Source organism: Scyliorhinus torazame, chromosome 9, assembly GCF_047496885.1.
Source record: "Scyliorhinus torazame isolate Kashiwa2021f chromosome 9, sScyTor2.1, whole genome shotgun sequence".
Taxonomy (NCBI): Eukaryota; Metazoa; Chordata; class Chondrichthyes; order Carcharhiniformes; family Scyliorhinidae; genus Scyliorhinus; species Scyliorhinus torazame.
In genome coordinates, this window is record NC_092715.1 from 54,122,858 (window position 1) to 54,141,065 (window position 18,208).

At 47.6% G+C, this 18,208-nt stretch overlaps 2 protein-coding genes across 26 annotated transcripts in view; both read right to left on the reverse strand.

Moving 5' to 3' along the window:
* The window catches only part of LOC140429207 (sorbin and SH3 domain-containing protein 2-like), a 1,121,994-nt gene that overhangs the window by 484,925 nt on the left and 618,861 nt on the right, over window positions 1–18,208 (reverse strand). The gene's annotated exons all lie outside the window — the stretch shown is intronic.
* Window positions 1–18,208, reverse strand: part of LOC140429208 (uncharacterized) — a 298,619-nt gene that overhangs the window by 94,780 nt on the left and 185,631 nt on the right. Inside the window, exon 23 of the mRNA XM_072515922.1 lies at window positions 7,479–7,525. Coding sequence (XP_072372023.1) covers window positions 7,479–7,525 — 47 coding nt within the window. The remainder of the gene's footprint in view (window positions 1–7,478; window positions 7,526–18,208) is intronic.

Consider the following 18,208-nt stretch of genomic DNA (forward strand, 5'->3'; position numbering starts at 1 on the left):
AATTAACTGGGGGAAAGTCAACTTCAGTAGGGTAAGGTTGGAAGCAAAGGTTGGCAGGAAAAGCGGTAGATGAACAATGGGCTACCGGAATGTGGCGACTAGAGGTTTTTCATAGTAACTTCATCAGAAGCCTACTTGTGACAATAAGCAATTTTCTTCTTTTCTTTCTTTCTTCAAATGCGAGGGAGTTCGAGCACAGTCATGGTAAGTTCTTTCGAAAGAGAAATGTTGGGGAAACAAATCTATAGCTCCCTGGCTGATAAAAGTGAGGGAGATTAAGCATCTTATGATAAATGTCAGCGGGATAATAAAATGGAGAAGCAGGCCGAAAACAGAAGGTTCAGAGGGGAAATGACCAATAAGAGAAGCAAAGAGGAAGCATGAAAAGAGGCATAATATAAAAAGGAATCCCAATCTCTTCTACAGACGTATGAATAGTAAAAAGGTGTTAAAAGAGGATTGGGGCCCACTCGGGACCAAAAAAGGAATTCACGGATGGAGGCAGAGGGATTGGTTGAGTTATTAAGTGAATACCTTGTGTCATGTGAATGTCCCTTTAAGAGAGGTTTGGTCTCTTATCATGTGACTTGTAGCATGGCTTCAGTGATGTCATTTTGTAGGTGGAGCTGGGCTGTCAGTGGAGAGGGTTTTTTTTTTGTTTTCAGTTTTTGTTTGGTTGCTTTGGACTGCAGAAGGAGAAAGAAGTGTTTTCCTTGTTTTCATTTCAAAAGCTGTCCAGTGATGAGCACATTGGAGGTGTGGCAAACTGCCTGGGTAATTTTTAAAGATAGAGTTGCTTTCCGGAAGACGTTTGAAACTGCTAGTTGAAACTGGATCAGAATTCAGGGAAAGGACCAGTCCCAGTCAAGTGAGAATACAGTGTGCTGGGCCACACCCTTGAAAGGGGTTTTGGTTTAATGGATTTTGTTATTGAATTGGAACAGTTAAGGGGGAATTCATAAGTGTTATACATGGATTACTGCAGCTGTGTGGTGTCTTTCTGTTTGTAATTGATAAAAAATTCTTGCTGTATTTTTATATATATATATCTATATATGTTAACTACAGTCTTAGAATAAACCTTGTTTTGATTAAAGCGCCTAGGAAGTCTGATGAATCACACCTGAAGCGAAGGCTTTTGTGGTCATCTAAGCCAAATTCAAGGGCAGCACGGCGGCGCAGTGGATTAGCCCTGCTGCCTCACGGCGCTGAGGTCCCAGGTTCGATCCCGGCTCTGGGTTACTGTCCGTGTGGAGTTTGCGCATTCTTCCCGTGTTTGCGTGGGTCTTGCCCCCACAACCCAAAGATGTGCAGGCTAGGTGGATTGGCCACGCTAAATTGCCCCTTAATTGGAAAAAAATAATTGGGCACTCTAAATTTATAGAAAAAAAATATAAGCCAAATTCAACATAAAGGTTACAGGTCAGGTGAACTTCATAATACACTTTGGAGTTTCTAAGCCCTGGCCCATAACACTTGCATGACTTTACCAAGTAAGAGGATGTTGCCCAGCCATGGTGGAGAAGGATTTAAAATTCATAAGGAGGTGGTATTAGATAGCTGTCTATACTTAAAATTGATAAAACACCAGGACCAGGTAAGATGTAACCAAGGACATTGAGGGAAGTGAGAGTGGAAATTAAGGAGGCACTTGCCATAGTTTTTTAGTTTTCCTTAGAGTCACGGATGGTTCCAGGGGACTGGATGATTGCAAACATTACATTGTTCAAAAAACAGTGTAAAGATAAGCCCAGCAACTGCAGGCCAATCAGTTTAGTTTCAGTGGTTGGGGAGCCTCTAGAAACAATAATTTGGGACAAAATTAATAGTCACTTGGACAAATGCAGGTTAATTAACAAAATCCATCACAAATCTGTTAAGGAAGGATTTTGTTTCACCAACTTGTTGGAGTTTTTTTGAAGAGGTAATGAGGGTGATGCTGTTGATGTTATGTACACGGATTTCCAGAAGGCATTTGATACAGTGTCATATGGAAGCAAAGTTATAGCTGATGCAACTAAAAGTGACAGTAGCAACATGGAAATTGTTGAGTGACAGGAACCAGCAAGTAACGGTTAATAGATGCTGTTTCTGCTGGAGGAAGGCCAGATATAGAGTTCCCCAGAGGTCAGCGTTGGGAACATTGGTTTTCTGGATATAGACCTTAGTGTACCAGGCACAGTTTTAAAATAGACAGAAAATAGGAGCAGGAAGAGGCCATTTGACCCTTCGAGCCCGCTCCACCATTCATTATGATCATGGGTGACAATCCAACTCAGTAACCTGTTTCTAATTCCCCCCATATCCTTTGATCCATTTACCCCAAGAGATATATCTAACTCCTTCTTGAAAACATACAATGTTTCGGCCTCTACTGGTTCTGTGGTGGTAGACTCCACAGGTTCACCACGCTCTGGTTGAAGAGATTTTCCCTCATCCCAGTCCTAAATGATTTACCCGGAATCCTTAGACTGTGACCCCTGGTTGTGGACTCCCCCGGAAACATCCTTCTTGCATCTATCCAGTCTAGTCCTGTAAGTATTTCATAGGTTTTCATGGGATTCCCCCACCCATTGTTCTGAACTTAATATATAATCCTAATCAACTCAATCTCTCCTCATACGTCCCAGGAATCAGTCTGGTAAACCTTTGCTGCACTCCCTCTATAGCTGAAACATCCTTCCTCAGATAAGAAGACCAAAAGTACACACAATATTCCAGGTGTGATCTCACCAAGGCCCTGTATAATTGCAGAACAACATCCCAGCTCCTGTACTCGAATCCTCTTGCTGTGAAGGCCAACATACTATTTGCCTTCTTTGCCGCCTCCTGTACCTGCAAGTTTACTTTCAGTGCCTAGTGTACAGGGACACCCAGGTCTCGTTGCACATTCTCCTCTCTCAATCTATAGCCATTCATAAATAATCTTCTTTCCTGTTTTTTCTACCAAAATGGATAACCTCACATTTATTCACATAAAACTGCATCTGTCATGCAAATGGCCACTACTCAACTTATCCAAATCAGACTGAAGCATCTCTGCATCTTCCTCAAAGCTCAATCTCCCACCCAGTTCTGTGCCATCCGCAAATTTGTAAATATTACATTTAGTTCCCTCACCTAAATCGTTAGTATAGATTGTGAATAGTTGGGTCCTAGCACTGATCCCTGCAGTACCCCACGAGTTATTGCCTGCCATTTGTAAGAAGATAAGACCCATTTTATTCCTACTTTTTGTTTCCTGTCTGCCAACCAGTTTTCTATCCGTCTCAATATATTACCCCCAATCCCATGCACTTTAATGTTACACGCTAATCACTTATTTTCCTGTGGCCATTCACCAGGGTGTCTGAGTGGATGTTCAGCTTCTAAGGAGGGGAAGCATCTCGTAGGAAGCATGGATCAGGGATAGGACTATAACTTCTCAAAGAACCGCTCCGCGGGAAGCAGCTGCCTTGCTGGGCGGTGGGAGCTGGTGGCAAGGTCAAGACCGGTTCAGCGGCTTAGGGACCATGGGTGTAGCTCCAGTGTACATTACAGGGAGAGGCCAGTGGAGTGGAGTGAGGCTGCGTGATGTGACTGTGGGCCAGCCTGACCGGATCTAGGCTGGGCAGTAGGAGCAAAAAGATCGGAGAGCTGATCGAGCATTTCTCCAAACACCAGTACTGAGCCAAGGGGGCCAACTGCAAGGGAATTGGACCAGCTCTTGCTCTTCCCGATTAACATTGATGACAAAAAATAAACAACTACAGGCTGCAGCTGGATCTTGAAATTTAAAAAAAAATTCCAAGGTGGCGCCAGAGCATGGCGACTCTGTGCGACTCTCCCTTCCAGATCCTCTTCCTACATCTCTTATAACCATTATTATAGTATGTTCTATAATTATTAATTATTATAGTAAGTTCTATGTTTTTCATGTATGGAGCTATCTGCCAGGACTGTATCAGAATGATACTTTTCACTGTAGGGTACACATGACAAAAAAAATCAAATCAAATCAAATTTATGTAGGACTTGTCAAAAGCTTTCTGAAAGTCCAAATAAACCACATTAAAGGACTCCCCCTTGTCAACTCTACTAGTTACATCCTCAAGTGTTTCAATACATTTGTCAAGCATTATTTCCTTTTCATGGATCCATGCTGGCTATCTGCTCTGCTATAAATTTTTTTATAATGGACTGTAACACTTTCCCTGCTACCGACATCAGGCTGACTGGTCTACAATTCTTTGTTTTCTCCCTTTTTAAATAGTGGAGTTACATTAGCTATCCTTCAATCTGCAGGCACTGTTCCAGGGTAATAGAATCTTGGAAGATGACCACCAATGCAGCCACTATTTCTCCGATCGCTTCCTTAAATACTCTGGGATATAGATTATTAGTCCCTAAGGAATAATTGGCCTTCAATTCCATTAATTTCCCCGATGTGGAGATGTCGGCGTTGGACTGGGGTGAGCACAGTACGAAGTCTTACAACACCAGGTTAAAGTCCAACAGGTTTGTTTCGATGTCACTAGCTTTCGGAGCGCTGCTCCTTCCTCAGGTGAATGAAGAGGTCTGTTCCAGAAACATATATATATAGGCAAATTCAAAGATGCCAAACAATGCTTGGAATGTGACCATTAGCAGGTGATTAAATCTTTACAGATTCTGTAAAGGATCTGTACAGGATCTGTAAAGATTTAATCACCTGCTAATGCTCGCATTCCAAGTATTGTTTGGCATCTTTGAATCTGTCTATATATATGTTTCTGGAACATACCTCTTCATTCACCTGAGGAAGGAGCAGCGCTCCGAAAGCTAGTGACATCGAAACAAACCTGTTGGATTTTAACCTGGTGTTGTAAGACTTCGTACTGTGATCAATTTCCCCAGCACCATTTCCCTACTAATACTGATTTCCTTCAGTTCCTCCTTCTCACTAAACCCCGTGTTCCCCAATATTTCTGGTCATTTCTGGTAGGTTATTTGTGTCCTCCTTTGTGAAGACCGAACTAAAGTATGTATTTAGCGGGTCTTTGTTTCCCATTTTAAATTCCCCTGTTTCTGACTACATTTGTTTTCACCAATCTTTTTCTCTTCACATACCGATACATGTTTTTACAGGCAATCTCCCCAAGCTTACTCTCGTATTCTTCTTTTACCCTTTCTTAATCAATCCCTTTGTCCTACTTTGCTAAACTGTAAACTGCTCCCAATCCGCAGGCCTGCTGTTTTTTTCTGGCCCATTTGTCATGCCTCTTCCTTGGATCTGATACTATCGCTAACGTCTCGTGTTAGCCATGGATTGGCCACCTTTCCCATTTTATTTTTGCAACAGACAGGAATGAACAATTGTTTCAGTTCACCCATGCGTTCTTTGAATATTTGCCATTGACTATCCACCAACATCCTTAATATCCCTCCTCACTATTGCGTCAACTTCCTCTTTAACCAGCTGCCTTTTCCTTTTTGACTGTCCTTCCTAAATACTGAATACTCCGGATGTTCAGTTTCCATCCCTGGCCACCCTGCAGCCATGTCTCTGTAATCCCAACTGTATCATGCCTTTTTACATCTATCTGCATGGTTAATTCATCCACTTTACTGCGGCTGCTCCCCGCATTCAGGCACAAAGCCTTAAGGCTCGTCTTTTTATTATTCCTTGTCTTGTTCCCATTATTTTCCACTGTGGCCCTGTTTGATTCTGGCCCTTGATTTCTCTGCCTATCACTTTTCTTATTCCTCTTTCTGTCTTTTGTTCTTGTCCTTGTTTCCCCTTCTCTGACTCCTTGCATACGTTCCCATCCCCCTGCCATTGTAGTTTTAACCCTCCCCAACCACTTTAGCAAATACTTCCCCAAGGACATCAGTCCCAGACCTGCCCAGGTGAAACCTGTCCAGTTTGTACGGTCCAGCTCCCCCTGAACTGGTCCCAATGTCCCTGGATTCGGAAACTTTCCCTCGTGCACCACCTCTTCAGCCACTTGTTCATCTGATACATTCTGCTATCTTTGCTCTGAATAGCACACGGTCCTACTTTTCAACTTACTTCCTAACTCCCTATATTCTGCTTTTAGCACCTCATCCCTTTTTTTAGCTATGTCACTGGGACCAATGTGAAATTAGGAAGCATCGTGAACTGTAAGGAGCATGGTGCAGAGCTCCAAAAGAACGTAAAGAAGTTGGTGGGATGGAGAGACAAGTGGTAGATGAGGTTCAAGGCAGAGAAATGTGAAGTGAGTCATTTCGGTAGAAAGAACTTGGGGAGACAGTATAAATAAAGGGTACAACGCTTAAGGGGATGCAGTGAGGCCTGGGTGGTTATGTGCATAAGTCATTGGACATGCCAGGACAGATTGAGAGAGCAGTTAATAAAGCATACAGTATCTTGAGCCTCATGTCTTACTTCATATCATTTGCAATGCTGAAACTGTCTCCTTTCATCCCAATAATATCTTGTAACCGCTCCTGTATTAGTCCATCTGCTGACGAAACCCTCCCCTCACCCATGCTTTTGGCAATTCCAGACTCTGCTATGGTAATGATCTCCTGGCTGACCTTCCATCTTCCATTAATATCCAAATCAATCCAAAATTCTGCAGCCGGTATCCTGATTCGGGTTAAAAACCATTCACCCATCAATCCTGTATTTGTTGACCTACATGAATTCTTGCCCTACCAATGCCTCAGTGTTAAAATTCTTATCTTCATGTTCAAACACCTCCAAGATTGACCTCTCCCTATCTCATATTAACTCCCCCAGCCCTACAAACCTCCAGGGACTCAGTGTTCCTCCAACTCTGGCCCCCTCTGCATTTGGACCACCACTGCCGGCTGTTCCGTCAACTATTTTAAGCCCAAGCTCTGGAATTCAGAACACAAACCTCTTTGCATTTCCATCTCTTTCTCCTCCAATTCAGATGTTGCTGAAAGCTGTCTGATAACACTCCTCTTAGGTGCCTCGGGACAGTCTGCTATATTAAAGCAGCTGCATTAAAGTATGAGTTAAGAGGCTCAGCAGGGGATTTGAGCAAAGGTGGGGGATGTTTGTGACCGTGTTTGAGGAGTTGTTCATTGCAGGGGGGTGGGGTGAGGGTGAAATCTGTATAGACTGTATAGTCAATTGTTGTGAAGTTTCCCGGGGTGTTTATTTGCTGTAACCTGTTTAATACATGTTTGTAATAAATACATTAAAAAAAAAATTTAAGCGGCTACATGAATGCAGGTTCATATAAGATTTGAGATTGGAGATTTGCGTGAGAAATACTGCACAATGGCTTGAATGGTTTCCTGCGCAACATGATTTTTGCAGATCGATATAAAGTACCAAGACCCTTGTGTAATTACGTACATTAATATAAACTTGTTTTTAGACACCAATACATCATTCTCCTTATTGCTCGATAGTATTAACTCAGGGGCAGGTTCAGGATATTAGATTAATTGATCTTATTTTTACAACCACGTCACTGAGAAAACAGCAAAACTGTACTCACGGCTCTCCAATCTGTGAACGTTCATGAACAAGGTTGGGCTGCTGCGACTAGGGGAGAAACACACATTCATTAAGTTACTATTGTAATTAGGCAGAAAACAAATGGCGTTCCAGGAAATAGCAAAGCCATTCACTTCTGGAAACTAATCAGCATTTCTAATTAAACAGAAGCATTACTAAAAAGGGAAGCTGTGGAGCAAAATCCAAAAGAACGGCACAGAAAGGGGCTTCCAGACACACACCATCATGCCTCACACATGCTCAGCTCCACACTGATCACAACACTGCAAAGTCAAATCTCAGGCCAGGTCACTTTGGACACACACACTGCGATGGAGGCTCATTTACTTCTCATGCATGCTAGATGCTCTCAGTAGACAGAAAAAATAAAGATACGACATTGCTTTGCAAAATCATAACATTTCTTTTTTAAAAATTAAACGCTTTGCAGCCAGCCGAGAACAATGAATCTCATTTATCCCACAATGCTGGTTGTGTGCGCACCCTTTTTAATGGTTAGTCACTAATAACTTCTGAATAATATTCCCTAAATGTACATTTTTCCACAGCCGACAAAACATGGCATGGATGATTGTCAATAAAGGTTGCTGTGGAAAAGAGACCACAGCCAAAGTATTTTGGCTGAAAAGAGAGACAAGTTGCTGAAGATTTTTGTCTTGCACGCATCAGGACAAACCCAAGAATGCCAAATTTCAGATGATCTCAACAATATATATATACTCCAGGAGAAAAGGATGCTGACTGATTGGCAAGACAATTCTGATTGGCTGAGGCATTGTCAGAGAGAAGGCAACAGGCTTCCCAAGCTCCCATGTGATTCAAAATAAAGGTGCAAAGTCCGAACATATTTCTTTTGTTTGCAGAAAGCAGGTCCCTGCATGTCAATGTATGTCACTTCTAATAAGTATAAATGAGCCATGTTAGGAGCTTGACTGATTATCTTAAATTGGTTGTTAGTGTAGCTATTAGTGTACTCAGGATTGTTGAGCAAATGCTGCCCAATTGAGGAATCACATCAAACAGCAGCCATTTTGTTTTGGGTTTTGCAAGCACTGGCCAGTTGAGCAAGGCCTGTACTCTATCTACGCCAAACAACTGAAGGAACATGCCCCAGTGGAGCTTGGGGAGCCAATAGTTACCTGCTGCTTTCTACATGGCAATGCCGCGACCAATCAGATTTGGCTTGCCAACCTAGCAGCACACTTTTCTCCTATAGTAGGAATTGTTGCGATCGTTTGAAACGTTGGCCTTCTTGTGTTTGTCCTGAGGAGAGCAAGATGAAAATTGGGATAGCGCCCTTAAAGCGGCGATACTTCGAGGGCCGTGTGTTGGACTCAGAGCCTATGGGGGTAGAGCACGGAACGGATGCCAGGGGTTTAGGCGCATTTCTGGCTGTTGGGGCTTGGTCAGAGTTAACCCAGGAGTCGTGGGAACAAGGCCTGTGTAGTAGTTGTGTTGTACTTTGTATAACATTCTTCTTAGTTCAATAAACCTCTGTTGTTTTTCAACACTGCCTTGTCGATTGCCTTGCAATATAACATTGGCGGCGAAAGCAAAACAAGCCAGTCTCAAAGGAAATGATCGAAAATTTGGAAGAGGGGAAGAGACTCTCAGAATACTAAAAAAGTTAAAAGATCGTCTGCAGTCGAATAGCGATGCCACTATTCGGAAAAATTGATCCGTTTAATATGGAGGGTGATATTTGGGGTCAATATGTCGAAAGGCTTTGATACCTTTTCGCCGCCGTTGAAATAGTGGCAGTATTACTTACTGATTGCAGCCCAAATATAGAACCTCGTGCAAAGTTTCACATCGCCGGGGGTTCCAGACTCCAACTATTTTGATTGGACCAAACAAACTAAATTAAATAAACTGAGGGGCAAAATAAAAAGGCAGCCCCTTATAGGGTTACTGCCTTAAACAAAAGCAAATCACAAATGAAACTGAAAAAGCAAACTAAAATGTCCTCCCTTGGTCGCCCGCTGCTCGGACCTGTTTGCGCAACTTTGGACAGGCCCAGGGTCAGATTCATGAGGAGGTCCTCCTCCCTCCATCCTCCGCACTAGGTGCCAGTAGATTAGGAGCGTGGGGCTGAAGTGCAAACACAACTGCAACAAACGTTTTTTCAAAATACTGAAAAGGGGGTGCAGCCTAAAGCAATTTAAAAACACATGGTCCAGGACTCCACAAGACCACAAAAAGGCAGCCATCTTGGAAGTCCATGAACCGATGCAGCTCCAGGCTCCAAGTCCTTCGATCAATTGGCGCAATTAGTGAGGGACCATTATAACCCTCCATTATTATGCAGTGGTACAAGTTTCATACAGCCATCAGAGATCCGGGTGAAACAGTATCTCCTTTTGTCGCCAGACTGTGACAAATGTCAGAACATTGTGAATTTGGTAATTCTCTCAGTGACATACTGTGTGACCGGTTGGTCTAAGAGAACTTAAATATTCAGACGATGTTGCTGGCGGAAACCAAAATATCCTTGGACAAGGTGGTTGAGTTGGCTCAAGCGATCAAGCGCTTCCGAATTGAAAAGCGTGCAGACCAAGGTGAACACGTTATGGAGGGAAGCGGAGAGCACTCAAGGTTCACGAAGCAAGGGAGTTGCGGAGCCAGAAAAGAAGAAGTGACAGACAGTCACAAGGCTTAAGAGGTTTGTTAGCACTGTGGGGAGAAGACTCCAAGGACATATATGGAGATGTAAAGAATTTAGCTGTTTGAGATGTAATAAGTAAGTCCATTTGCAAGTCAGATGTAAAGTCAGATAGTCTACTACTAGTCCCCAAAAAAACATCGGTGCCTCCAGTCAACATGCTTGTGGAAGACCCTGAAGAAACATTACAGGTCTACAGCTTCATATCGTCGGATCAAGTAAAACATCTCCCATTGATCTCACCCTCGGCACCAATGGCCGTCCACTCAAAATGGAGGTTGGGCCTATGCGCACCAGCAGCTTGAGCTGGAAGATGAGTCAAGGACGTTTGTTATTGTAAATACCCATAAAAGCTTGTTGCAATATATCAGATATTCCAGCGCACAATGGAGAGCCTATTGCAGGGAATTCCGAAGATTGTCATGTATCTGGACGATGTCCTTGCGACAGGGGCGACACCAGAGGAACACAATGGATTTGGAAGAAGTCATCAGAGGTTGAAAGAAGCCAGTATTCGGTTAAAGTGTGAGGAGTGAACATTTCAGGCTGGTGAAGTCACAGACTTAGGTTTCAGAGTTGTTGTGAAGGCGTTACACCCATCTGAAGATAAGGTAAAGGCAACAAAATGGCTGCCGGAACCAAAGAATGCATCGGAATTGATGTCTTTTCTGGGGATGGTCATTATTCCGGCTGCTTTTTGCCCAACCTGTCAACCACTTTGGCACCCCTGCTTCAACTTCTAAAAGACATAGGAGCAGAATTAGGCAGTTCGACCCATCGAGTTTGCTCCCCCATTCGATCATGGCTGATATGTTCCTCATCCCCATTCTCCTGCCTTCTCCCCATAACCCCTGATCCCCTTATTTTTGGAAACAAATTTCCAATTAAGTGACAATTTAGCGTGGCCAATCCACCTACCCTACACATCTTTGGGTTGTGGAGGTGAGACCCACGCAGACAGGGGGTGAATGTGCAAACTCTACTGATCCCCTTATTAATCAAGAAATCCCCTTATTAATCAGGAACAAATCAAGATTTCCACAAGGAAGTATTTTGATCAGGTCAAGCAGGCCCTGCAGTCGTTGACCTTACTGGTCCATTTCGACCCGGGTAAACCCGGAAATGGTAATTACTTGCGATGCACCTCAGTACGGTATCTCTCACAAAATGGAAGATGGTGTGGAGAGGCCTGTTTCCGTCACATCCAAAACGCTCTCAGCTGCTGAAACAAAATATTACCGGATTGACAAAGTCTGGCGGTCATTTATGCCATAAAAAATTTTCATCAGCATGTTTGCAGTCGACACTTCACAATCGATTCAGACCATAAACCATTACTTGCCATTTTTCGTGAAGATAAACCCACCCCACTTAGTGTGCAATAATGGGCACTGCTCTTGACTGCATAATCGGATAGCTTCCAGCACAGGCCAGGAACCCGGATATCAAATGCGGATGTTTTGAGCAGGCTTTCACTGCCGCAAACAATTTCCGGACCTCTCACTCCGCACTAGATGGTTCTGGCTCTAAATCTTCTTCAGACTGTACCTATTTCATCCGGCCACACTAAAGCATGGACCAATGGAAACCCTGTGTTGTTAAGAGTCAAGAGGATGGTTTTACTGGCTGGCATTTTGAGAAGTCAGGATCAATCAGACCCTTTATGCAACTTAGGGACAAAATCACTTGAGGACAGGATCCTCCTGCGGGGTTGCAGACTGATTGTGCCTCTCCTTGTGCGGCAGCCTCTTTAAGAATTCCACAGCAGTCACCCTGGGCAATCTAAAATGAAGGCACTGGCCAGGAGTTACCGATGGTGGTCAGGGATCAAGGTGTTTGTCTCAGACAACGGTACTGCCTTTACAGCTGAAGAGTTTCAATTCTTCGTGAGGAGATCCAATGGGATCCAGCACGGAAGGTCAATCACCCACCACTCCATATTGAACGGGATGGCTGTAAAAGAGCTGTCCAAACTTTCAAAGCATCAGTGAAGACACAAGCTCATAGGCCACTACTGCTTTGCTTGGCAGACCTCTTGCTATCATACAATTCAGCCCCACAGACCACCACTGGGGTTACCCTGGCTGAATTGTTAATGGGCCGGCGTTCAGGGCCCAGCTCAACCTTATTCTTCCAGGTTTGCCTCGAGGGTGGAGGCTGAGTAAGCCTCACAGAAAAGCCACCGCGGTACAGCAAAGAAGGACAGGTCGCTTCAAACAGACGATTTAGAGAACGTGCTGAACTTCGGTGGAGGACCACCAAGCTAACCTGGAAGAGTTGCTAATAGGACTGGGCCAGTATCCTATGTCATAAACCTACAGGGCCATGCGGCTAGAAAGCAAGTTGACCATTTGAGGAGGAGAGAAGCCGTTATCCCCGAAAAGGGGCAGGTGGACCCAACCCCAGTTCCCAGCATACCACTGACCGAGATCTTCTCAAGGGGATTCATCAAGGGCCACAGAAGGGGCTGAAATGGTAGTCAGCACAACCCCCGTTTTGTACGCTACTGCTCCACCTGTCCTGGCTGGAGACTCAGACGCTCTTGACCATTTATTTTCTTAATGAATGTTCGAAAACATAGAATTTCATCATAATCACCAAAATGTTAGGTGAAAAGTGAGCTTGGCCTTTCCTCCCATAATTTCCATTCTTAAATTGGAAAGAGTTGAGGTTGGTGAGGCCAATCATCTTAGCCCCAGGACATCACTGCAGGAGTTCCTTCAGCTGTGTCATCACAAGGTCAGAAGCGCACAATATTCAGTTCAATTTATAAGTCCTCAGATACTGAAGCAGTCCGTATCCATACGCAGTAAGACTGAGACAACATTCAGGCTCTGGACAATAAGTGGCAGGTAACATTCATGTCAAAGAGTGCTAGGCAATGGCCATCTCTCTAAAAGAGATCTGCCCCCTTTGGTGTTTAACAGTATCACCACCAACGACTCGCACACCATCAACATCCTGGGTTTATGATTGACCAGAAACATAACTGGACCAATCATATGAACAACAACTTGTCCGGGGCTGGGCTTTCTGAGGTAAGTAATCCACCTTCTGACTCCTCAAAGCCTCTTTTCTCTATCTACAAGGCACAAGTCGGGAGTGTGAAGGAATGCTCGAACACTTGCCTGGATGAGGGCAGCTCCAGCAATACCCAAGAAAGTTGAGACCATCTGGGACGAATCTGTCTGCTTGATCAGAAACCTTCAATTCCTTCACCATCAAAACAGTGGCAGCAGTATGTACCATCTGCAAGATACCACGTGGCAACTCACTAAGACTCCTCTGACCGTACCTTCCAATCTGCGAGCTCTGCCCCCGAGCAGAACAATGGCATCAGGCACAAAAGAACATCAAGTCCCCTTCCAAGCCACACACCATCCTGACTTGGAACTATATCACCATTTCTTCACTGCCGTTGGGTCAAAATCCTGGACAGTCCTCTCTAACATCACTGGGCGCAACTACACCACAAGGACTTCAATAGTTCAAGAACGTGGCTAACGATCACCTTTTTGAGAGCAACTGGGGATGGGCAATAAATGGATCTCTCATGGTACTCAAGAGAATGTGCTGTTTTATAATGTGGGTCTGCTGTGCCCCAAGAGCGAACATCTTCAGCAAAACCAGAGATGCCCAATCTGGAACAACTTCTTCGCTCCTTATCTTCCCTCTGCTCTGTTCCTCACCCAAGTTTCAAAATGACCATCTCAACATCGTCCCACAGCAGGGCATTTCTTCCCTTTCAGTTCTCTCCAGCTTTGACAGAGAGTCATTCATACTCGAAACGTCAGCTCCGTTCTCTCTCCACAGATGCTGCCAGGCCTGCTGGGATTTTCCAGCATTCCCTGTTTTTATTTATTCCCTTGCTGTGTTCTTGATAATGGCTCAGTTGAGAGAGTCTCCCTCCCTTTCTAACCCTGCCTCAAAAGCAATCCCCACATCTATTAATAGGGTGAATTTCTCTGCCCCCAACCTCAACAACTCAGCTCCATTAAGTCTCTCCTTCCTCTCAAGTGCTTCTCTCTCTCTCTCTCTCTCTCTCTCTGGCAGGCTCATTCTCGACAGAGATTAATCTCTCTTTCTGGCAGGCTCATTCTCGACAGAGATTCTCCCTCCCTCTCAAATCTGCTTTTCCGGGTTGCTCCCTCTAGAACCCAGGACATCAAGTTCCTAAAATAAATAAAAGATCACTGGCCAGGGGCGCGATTCTCCGATCCCCCACCGGGTCAGAGAATCGCCGGGGGCCGGCCTGAATCCCGCCCCCGCCGTGTCGCGAATTCTCCGCCACCGGATATTCCTGCATGCAATGTGCTCATGGAAGATAGGAAAGGAAAAAAAGGTGAGGGATGGTGGTATTGATGAAGAAGATCATTACAGCGATGGAGAGTGAGCATGGGCGAAATTCTCCGGAAACGGCATGATGTCCGCCGACTGCCGCCCAAAACGGCACCAATCAGACGGGCATCGTGCCGCCCCAAAGGTGCGGAATGCTCCGCATCTTTGGGGGCCGAGCCCCAGCCTTAAGGGGCTAGGTCGGCGGCGGACGAATTTCCGCCCCGCCAGCTGGCGGAAAAGGCCTTTGGTGCCCCGCCAGCTGGCGCGGAAATGACATCTCCGGGCGGCGCATGCGTGGGACCGTCAGCGTCCGCTGACAGCTTCCCACGCATGCGCAGTGGAGGGAGTCTCTTCTGCCTCCACCATGGTGGAGACCGTGGCGGAGGCGGAAGGGAAAGAGTGCCCCCGCGGCACAGGCCCGCCGGCGGATCGGTGGGCTCCGATCGCGGGCCAGGCCACCATGGGGACACCCCTCGGGGCCAGATCGCCCCGCGCCCCCCCCCAGGACCCCGGTACCCGCCCGCTCCGCCTTGTCCCGCCGGTAAGGTAGGTGGTTTAATTTACGCCGGCGGGACAGGCATTTTAGCGGTGGGACTTCGGCCCATCCGGGCCGGAGAATCGCGCGGGGGGGCCCGCCAACCGGTGCGGCGCAATTCCCGCCCCCGCCGAATATCCGATGCCGGAGACTTCGGCAACCGGCGGGGGCGGGATTCACGCCAGCCCCCGGTGATTCTCCGACCCGGCGGGGGGTCGGAGAATCTTGCCCCATATCACAAAGGGGCCAAGGACAGAAGCTGGGCGAAATTCTCCATTTGGGAGACGAATAAGTGTTGACTGAATTGCATGCGGTTCACACCCTCATTGGGGGATGAGCTTTGAGACACTGACAAGCTGTAATTGTATGTAAGCACTCCGCTCCCCGCACACTCTCATTCCAGCCAAGAAGATGGCACCCCGAAGAACAGCCCCGAGGGTCGCGCACGCAGAGCTCAGGATACTGCTGGATGTCATGGAGGAGAGGTGGGACACCATTTCCCTGGGGTGCGAAGAAGGCTGCCACCCGTCTACGTAAACCAGGCCTGGGCGGAGGTGGCTGAGGCTGTGAGTGCTGTGGGTCCCACCGAGAGGACCAGACAGCAGTGCAGAAAGAAGTTTCACAACCTCCTCAGGGCAGCCTGGGTGGGTCCCCAGCTCCATGCCCCTGGCACCACCCCCGTCCCACACACAACAGCGACCCCCTCCCAAATGCAGCCCTCACCAGGCGGACGGATAGGCAGTGTTGGGTGAGGGTGGTTAGCCCCACAGGCAGCCAGGGTGAGTCACCAGCTCTGTTCCCCTGGCACCACCCCATCGCACACTCCCGTAACCCATTCCCCCCTCCTCGAGGGCGATGAAACCCCACCTGCTGGCAGTCCGCTCGCACCCCACCATGCACCACATGCAAACACCCATACTGCCCCCCTTGGCCGGGTGCCCTGCACACACAGACTACTAGCTGCGGACCCCCTGTGCTCTGTGCTACCCACGTCCGAGTGTCTCACACTGCATTATCTGTCCCCCCAGGAGAATGTGGCCCACAACCACCGGGAGCGGGAGAAGACCGGAGGGGGCTGGACGGACATGCGGCCCTTCATGGTCATGGAGCAGAGGGCGATGGACCTGGTCTGTGGGGAGTGTGGGCAGTCGCCAAGGAGGTGGTAGGCATGGGACAACCAAGTGAGCCTTCAATGCATTGTCCCTATGGCACATGAGTCAGCCCAGTCCCCCAAACCATGCCTACATGCAATCTAACCATGCAGGGTCACTTTCAAATGAGGCAGGACCATCCAGGATACCTTGCCCCCAGCCGCAACCCTGCGACTCACTTGGCAATTAGGCAGGATCATCCGGAGCCCCTCGCCCCCAGCCACTACACCGCAACAACCCAGAGCACATGTCCGGGGACAACGTTGACCTCTCGTCACTGCTGTAGCCGGCACCCTCCACCATCCCAGAGACACTTCCCTCGATTGGGCACTTTAGTGAAGGGGCTCCTGGGGTACTATCTGGTGCGCACGACACAGATGCAGCGATACACCTGGGTGGAGGTGGGAATCCCCAAGGCAGCAGCCGGTTGGAAGGCAGCCCGACCCCAGGAACTAGCTGCAGCCCAGACCGGTCTGGTGCTTCTGGAAAGGGAGGTTCCATCAATGTTGGAGATGCAGATGCAGAGCCAGGGACTACATGAGGGGGTGGTGCCAACAATGCGTGCTACCCAGGCTAACACTGCATGGGTGGGGTCTGCGGTGGAAGCCTTGGGTGCGAGGATCACAGCCATGGGTCAGGATGACCAAGGACTGGGGCACTCTGTGTGGACGGTGGCTGATGTGCAGGACAGGGCAACCATGTCACAGGCAGCCATGTACCAGGGCCAAATGCACATTGCTGTGGCAGTGCAGAGCGTGGCCCAGTCACAATAGGCCATGGCTGTGGACGTTGAGATTATTGGCCTGACTGTGGCTGACCTGAGCCAAACACAGAGGGACATTGCACGATCACCGTGTGACGTGACACAACCCGAGAGCGACGTGGCATAGACCCTGTGATCCATGGCTGTCAGCATTGAGACCTTCGTCGAAACGAGAATGAGCCTCCAGGATTGGGTGTGCCAGGTGATGGCGGAGCCACTGGAGCTCACTCCGGCTGCGCCCCCATCCCAAGGAATAGCCCAGGGGCCATCAGGCACCCCGAGGGAGGAGGAGGTGATGGGGCCCGGGCCAGTGACACTCGCAGAGGTGGTGCCGGAACACTGCAGCTCCTCTGAGTTCCCCCCAGCTGTCCCTGGTCCATCCGATGGGCAGGATAGGGTAGTACCAGGCCACCTGTGACACCTGGATCACTGCCGGGCCCATCCAGGCCCGTTCCCTCCAGATGTGGCCACCAACGCCAGGACAAGATACACAGCAGGCTGCCTCCACTTCTGATGTACGCTTGTGGACGCACCTAGACGGAGCATTAGGACGCATAAGATGAGAAAGGAATATGCCAGTTAAGTTGGCACGGGTGCAGCACATAGGATAGCATGAGGGGCAAGGGCACAGTTAATGTACATAGCACTGTCACCAATAAACACATGTTCATTGCGGTCCCAAAATGCCTCAATCCTCCATCCGAATGATGTAAGGGATGGGCTGGGTGCAGAGGGTCTGCCGTGTGGGGGTGGGTGTGGGGTAGGGCGGAGGGGGCGGCTGGTAGGCCAGCAATGTGGGGTAAGGGTTTTGGAAGACGGTATGGGCCAGGGCCTCCAGGACAGTCGGGGGTACCCCCCGGGGTCACCCATGAAGGCAGCGGGGGACCACGCCGGAGTTGTGGGGACGCCATATGGTAGGGCCTACCCGGTGTGTGAGCAATCTATGCTCACCACACCCATAACCAGCCCCCAACCCCTCGGCACCCTATTCCCACCTCCCATGAAAGTCTGTGGGCCCGTGTGATGGAATGGCCAACCTGCATGCAGGGATTTGAGTTCTCAAGCGGGAGCCAATGGATGTCGTATACTTGGACTTTTAGAAGGCTTTTGATAAAGTCCCCTATAAGAGATTAGTGGGTAAAATTAAAGCACATGGGATTAGGGGCAGTGTATTGAGATGGACAGAAAACTGGTTGTCAGACAGGAAACCAAGAGAAGGAATTAACGGGCCTTTTTCAAATTGGCAGCAGCGATTGGTACC